The following is a 6,628-nucleotide window of genomic DNA, read 5'->3' as shown; positions in this document are numbered from 1 at the left end:
CCCACCCACGCGCCCGGCGGGAGTTTAAGCCACTGGGTCCAGGACTCGAACTACGATCGACTATGTGGGAGTCCACCGACATACCCATTATACCACCTGCTGGTCCCACCATACCTTTTTTGAAAGCAAGGCACCTCTGATGGATAGGGAGGTTGGCAAGGGCGAGAGGAGGCAGCTGACGTGCTGCCTGAGCTGGCGCTGCCTGAGAGCACCCGTTGTCCCTTCCCTTCTTTGACTCACTCCTACAGGCTAAGCCCCGTCAGCCATGGAAACACAATGGCCCTCTTCTTCCGGTCGCTGCTGCCAAATTACACCGTGGAGGTGAGCAAGCCTTAGCCCTCCCCGCCTTCCTAGAGAGCCATGAGGTGCCAGTCCCCCTGGCAAGGCAGGACGTCCCCTGAGCCACAGTAGCCAGTCCAGGGTGAGGCGCTGGGATCAGCACAGGCCTGGCTCGAGTGCTGTGGGTTTCCAAGTCCTCTCCTCGGCTCGGACCAGAGCAGGGCTGGGGGCTGGTGCTGGGTTGCAGGCCACCTCAGGCTGTGCAGCACAGCTCCCGGCGGGGCCTGGGTCCCACACCCCGGCACGGGCAGCCCTGCTCAGGCACATCTTGCTGCCACAGGGGGAGAGGCCGGAGGACGGAGTGGCTGGGGGTCCGAACCACAACCAGGGCTTGAACAGGCTCATGCTGGCCGTGCGGGACATGATGGCCAACTTCCACTTCAATGACCTGGAGGCTCCACGTGAGGACAACCCCGAGGGAGACGGAGAGTGGGACTGAGCCGTGTGCACACGGCCTGACGCCCTGCGTCGTGCTCCTGCCTCTGTCCTGGTTGGGGCTGGCCGCCCTGAGTGCTGCCTGCTCCTGTAAACGTAAACAGCTTGTGCTCTGCCAAGCGTGAGCTTTTCCTTCCGGGCACCAAGCCCCACCCAGTGTCTCCGAGTCCACGTTTGCGTTCAGTCCCCCAGAGAGCAAGCCCAGTGTGTGAGGAGGGGCCACACCATGTGCCCCCATGGGGTCCCCCACACAGGGTCCCTGCCATGCTCCTCATGGGTGTGGGCCCTCAGGCTAGGCCAGAGCAGCGCGATGCCCTCGCCCTGGCTGGTCAGGGCCTTCCTGCGCACTTGGGGGCTGGATCCGCGGGGCCCCTCACTGGGCGCCACAGATGTCAGTATGACGAGGTCTTTGCATTAGGAAACTGGAGGGCAAGCCTGAGTTGAAGGGGATGCCCAAGTAGTTTTTGGAAAGGTTGTATCTGGGTCGCTCCGGGGATGTACGAGCAGGTATGGGGTGTTTGGGGTGCACAGGACACTCTGACCAGGACCCTCAGCCCAGGGGCTTACCAGCTGGGGCCTGGGCTGGGCTGGCACAGTTGACTGGGCCTTAGCCCCCCCAGGGCGCTGTGACCACAGCGGACAGAGGTCACTGCTCCAGACATCACGCCTGCACCTGGACAGATTTAAGGTGGTCTGGGAAGGTCTGGCCACCAAGAGCTGTGAACTTCCCCAGCTGGCCCTCCCGCCTCCCCGAGGGCTGGTCCTGGGCTCCGGTGGGCTCTGGGCAGCGCACTGCAGGTGCCAAGGCCCAGTCCTGCCTCCCGTCTCCTAGGAGGTGGCATGGACTCTGCATGAGGCTTGTGGAGGCCGTCCTTTCGGCCTCCTGGTGGGGTCTTGGGTGTCCCTGGCTGAGGGGTTCCAGCTGCACTGAGCAGGGGCCTCACTGCTCAGCACTCGCCGAGAAGGGCAGCCGGGAAGTGACCCGCAGGGGCCCGTCTGAGATCTCGGCTGATCATTCCTAGGACCTGCACGGGCCTCATGGCTGCAGCTACGCTGTCTGCAGTGCAGTGAGGGTGTGTGGTGGAGTTGGTGCTGCAGCTCACTGTCCAGTCTGGGTATGGGCCACGTGGCCACGTTCACAGGTCAGAAGGGGCTTCTGGCGAGGACAGGCCCATCAGGTCACCCAGCCGTTAATCCTTGTCACAGTGACTGGAATGGGTGGGGGAGGGAGCAGGGTTAAGATCCTAGCCCTGGATGTCTCCTCTGTTCTTCACTGCTCACCCACGCCCCCCCCCCCCTGGGGTCTCTGGGGTTGGGCGGGGGCAGCTCACTGTCCAGTCTGGGTATGGGCCACGTGGCCACGTTCACAGGTCAGAAGGGGCTTCTGGCGAGGACAGGCCCATCAGGTCACCCAGCCGTTAATCCTTGTCACAGTGACTGGAATGGGTGGGGGAGGGAGCAGGGTTAAGATCCTAGCCCTGGATGTCTCCTCTGTTCTTCACTGCTCACCCACGCCCCCCCCCCATGGGATACTGGGATTTGGGGAGTCTGCTGGAGACGCTGTTTTCAAAAAGTGACAAGCAAGGAGAGCTTGTCCCCACCGCCTGCCTCTCCCTGCAGCCTTAAGCCTGCCCCGGTGCAGGTGTGGTGTAGTCTGGAGCTGCAGCAGCCGCCCTGCTCCAGGAGTGGAGTGCACAGTGAGGCAGGAGGCGGCCATCCCAGGCCCTGCTGCTGCTGAGAGCACTGCAGCCCCTCCTCCCTCAGCAGTGCTGCTTGACGTCTGTGTGCAACTGAGCACGTTCCCAGTGTTGGAGCAGGGAGCCCCACCTCTGTGAACCCCTCTGGCTCCAGAGGAGGCTGAAGCACATGGGCCCAGTGCTGAGGGCAGGTTGGTCATCGGTCGCCCCTTCCCACCAGGGCAGACCCACCTGAGTGTCCCTTACAGACCGCAGGGTGGGTTCAAGGAGAGCCCGAGGATCGCCCTGCACTCTCACCCTCTTAAGTTCAAAGGAAAACTATGGCCCTCCCACCAAGATAGCCTCACCTGTCTCAGCCTGGCCTCTAGGAGCTGCTGGGGCCACCAGGATTACAGCGGCCAGGGGCTGGCTCCTGGCTCCACAGAAGGCAAAGGGCCTGGGCCCTCTTTGGGCTGTGGCTGGCGCTGGGCCCAGGGCTCCTGTTCTCAGCCACCTCGTGGGGACTGTCCAGCAGGAAATGGTGCTGGGGCCGTGCTGCCCACCACGTGCCCCCGGCCACTTGCCAGTTTCCCAGGGACTCCGATGGAAGCCGGGGTAAAATTAGCCTCAGTATGATTCCATCCAGCCCCAGACCACCCTAAAGCCACTTTCGGCCCCTCCACATCCTCCGTGACCGTGACAAATCGAAAGCTTACTCTTCAGCCCCGCTGTGCCCTTTCCACAGAGCCCCACAGGCACGTCATGTCACTGGGAACCGAGAGGGGCGCCCCGAGCAGAGTCACCCTGTTTCCGATGCCTCCAGCTGGTTCCTGCCAAGGATAAGGCTGTGGTTGTCAAGGCCGAAGGCTGCCTGGCCCTCATGCCCTTTGAAGTCTCAGGCCGGGTGGGTAGGGGAGGAGGGCTTGGTTTACCGCCCCATCCCGGGTCTCAGGGAGCTGGAAGTGCTAATGTCCCTGGCGCAGGACAGCAGATGGGGCGTAGGGCTGGCTGCCAGTCCCAGAGGTGGTCTGCAGTTGCTGGGGCCTGGGGGTGACAGCTGCAGTAGGAGTCCATGGCCATGGCTTTGCCGTCCTGTCATGCCCTGGGGACAAAGGTGGCAGCAGGCTGTGTGGGTGTGTGCACGTCCAGGTGTGTCCTGGGTACCAGGCCCTGTGGAGCCTTCTCACCCTCTGGCTGGCTGGCTCGGAGGGCACTGGGTACATGCACTGCCGGAAGCGTAATCGGCCACCGGTTTACGGAGCAGTTTGGCCAAATGTGCTGAAGGGGAGGCACATCTCTACCACACGGCCCCTCCTAGGGGGTCACCCAGCAGGGACGTCCCTAGCAGCTCTTTGTAGGAGGGAGACCAGGAGCTGCCCTAGTGCCCAAGGTGCCCTTTTCGCACTGGACACAGCTGTCAGTGGGTCACATGTCTGCAACCTGGACGGTGTGGCGGCCCAGCAGCCAGAGGAGCACAAGCTGTGCGCATGCCCAAATGCCGGGAGGAGGCCGGAACTGGCTGTGACCATCACCCTGAGGGGTGGTTTCTCTCTCAGCAAGTGCACTCCCCCATACCAAATTAGGAAAAAGAGTGCAAGAATGCCTTTGTAGGCTCAGCACGCCTGAGAAAAAAATTACCCCACTAGAAAACAAAGGGGGCCAGCAGGTGGTGCACAAGTTAGGACACTGGATCCCATGTGGCCAACTGCACGGACCCAGGGCTTGAGAACCGTGCAAAGCACTTGTGCATGCCTGCCCAAACCCCAAGAGGAAGAGAAGGGATTGTGGTGTGGCCATTCCCTAGCTGGTGATTTCTCACTTCTCTCTGGTGAGTGCATGAACCTTACAGCAAAACTATTAAAACTAAAAGATGAACCAGCCGGTGGCATGGTGGTTATGATAGCTGGATCCCACATGGCTGATGGCGCAATTCAAGTACCGACCTGGCAGCTTAAAAACACGCCAGGCTCTTGTGTGTGTGCCCAAAATCCCCAAAAGAACGGAGGAGGAAAGACTATAGCCTGGCCATCCACCTGGGATGTGCTTCCTCCCTTCCCACTCCCTCCCCCTCTCTGGGGAGAACATGTGTCCTATAACTTTTTTTTTTTTTTCATTTTTAGTTTTTTTATGTAAGGAGCACTTACCAGAGGGGAAATGAGAAAGCATCCCCGGGGATGGCCGCAACACAGTCCGTTCTGTTCTCCCTAGATTTGGGCATGCACACACACACGCACGCACACGCTTTTCAAGTTTCTGGATCTGGAACCACATACTTGGTCATGTGGGTTCCAGCTGCTGGCCTCAATAAGAACTTTTTAAAGGAAAAAATGGGGAATAGCAGATGATGTAATGGTTATGTTGCTGAACTCCCACGTAGTCGACCGTGGTTTGAGTCCCAGACCATGCAGCTTAAAACACTCCAGGCACGTGTGTGTGTGCCCAAAATCCCAAGAGGAGAATGGAGAAGGGATAGTGGTGTGGCCATTCCTCCCGGAGTGTGAGTAATTTCTCATTGTCTCTCTCCAGTGAGCACATGTGCCCTATAACAAAAATCTCTCTTAAAAAAAAAGCAAAAATGAAACAAAAAAGGGGAGGGTAATCACAAGTTGTAATATGCAGACGGAGTAACATTCGCTCGTGGACATCAGCTCAGGCTTGTCTGGTGAGTGAGGTGGGTGTCACGGGGTCATAGGTGTGGCAGTGGGGCAGATGAGAGAGAACATGGACTTCGACCTGAAGGTCAAAGGGCACTGAACGCTGAATTGCCTTGGAACCTGGCCCCTGGCCCCACCTCCACCACTCACTGACCGTGAGCAGGCCCTCGTCTTCTCCCTGGCCTCTGCTCTTCCTGTAAATGGGGGCAATGAGCCCGAACCCTCCCACCCTGCCTGCAGAGGGGGTTCTGTCATCCGCACAGTAAGAAAGCACGCAGAGGGGCAGCCCGATGCCCGGGGTGGGCCCCAGCAGCCAGTTCTGACCACGGTGAGGTCCACGGAGCACCATGTGAGATAAGGCCGGCCTTTGATCTGGGGCCTGCGGTCCTTCCGTGGGGGAAGTGGGCGTCACCAGGGGAAGGTGGGCAGCTGCCAGCTTGGAGTCCCCATGAGTATGAGCAAGAGTGTGATGTGACTGAGGGGTACTAGGGCTGTCATCAGGGTGCTCCCTGGAAGCCATGCAAGGAGCCCCTGTGGTGGCCACCCTCTGCCCACTCAGCGTAAGAACTTGAGCTGCTGGGTCGTGCTCCCACATGGCCTTCCAGCTGAGCTGGGAATGCAGGTGCTGCCCCGGGAGCTCCTGAGACCAAGGCTGGGTGAGTGGTTGGGATGCTCAAGGAAGAGTGTCCCCAGAGGAAGGTTAGGAGTTCTGCAGGTGGGAATGCACCAAGAGTCCAGACACCGGAACACTGGCAGCCAGGCCTGGAGATGGGGCTGGCCACAGCAGCTCTGAATGCAAAGCAGAGAGCCATGCTGGGTGAGGGGCTGGTTGTGCTCACACTACCAAGTGGCGGCCTGGGCTGTGGGGGCTCCCACGCCTCACACACACCCCCGTCACATGGCTGCCCTCTGGAGGAGGGGCTCTGTGGACGGCTTTAAAGATGCAGAGAAAGGCTTCATTCTTCTGGGACCTCAGCCCACCCTAGCGCAGGGAGGGAGGAGGCTGGGCAGACCTACCAGACCAGGAAGGATGAGAAGCACAGAATGTCCTGGCTGAGCGGCCTCCCAGGAGGAGGTGTGGAGGGGGCACTGAAGACCGAGTTTGTCCCCTCCAGGTGGGGGACTCCCTGAGCCCCAAGGGTGAGGGTTGGGTCCCTGCCAGGCACTGTCTGGATTGTGACTGGGCGGGCCATCCTCGGGCCAATCTCATTCCAGCCAGAGAGAGGGTGAGTCTGAGGGCAGGTCTGGAGGTGTCCCGGCGCAATGCGGCTGGCATGGGGGACACCGAGCCCTCTCGGTGGCTCCATAAGCTGAGTAGGGCAACTGGAGAGTGAGGGCCCGTGGGCATCCGGGACCCTCCACTGCCCTGCTTGCTTCGGACAGGACGATGTCTGTGCAGGAGCCCCAGAGGAGGCTGCTGGGCTCCCTCAACTCCACCCCCACAGCCACCGCCCGCCCCGGGCTGGCCACCAACCAGACGGGGCCCCAGTGCCTGGAGGGACCCGTCCCTGCCCGGCCGTGCCT

At 60.7% G+C, this 6,628-nt stretch overlaps 2 protein-coding genes across 2 annotated transcripts in view; both read left to right on the top strand.

Moving 5' to 3' along the window:
• TCF25 (TCF25 ribosome quality control complex subunit) overlaps window positions 1–893 on the top strand; it is a 42,396-nt gene extending 41,503 nt beyond the window's left edge. The window contains 2 exon segments of the mRNA XM_006152523.2: window positions 249–321; window positions 620–893. Of these exon segments, the coding sequence (XP_006152585.1) occupies window positions 249–321; window positions 620–778 (232 nt within the window). The 3' untranslated portion in view covers window positions 779–893.
• A 4,039-nt stretch (window positions 894–4,932) lies between these two features.
• Window positions 4,933–6,628, top strand: part of MC1R (melanocortin 1 receptor) — a 3,464-nt gene continuing 1,768 nt past the window's right edge. The window contains exon 1 of the mRNA XM_006152522.3: window positions 4,933–6,608. Within this exon, the coding sequence (XP_006152584.1) occupies window positions 6,492–6,608 (117 nt within the window). The 5' untranslated portion in view covers window positions 4,933–6,491. The remainder of the gene's footprint in view (window positions 6,609–6,628) is intronic.

The sequence above is a fragment of the Tupaia chinensis genome, unplaced genomic scaffold, assembly GCF_000334495.1.
Source record: "Tupaia chinensis unplaced genomic scaffold, TupChi_1.0 Scaffold000355_1, whole genome shotgun sequence".
Lineage (NCBI taxonomy): Eukaryota > Metazoa > Chordata > Mammalia > Scandentia > Tupaiidae > Tupaia > Tupaia belangeri.
Note: the sequence above shows the minus strand (reverse complement) of the source record. Positions and strands in the feature narration are given on the sequence as shown.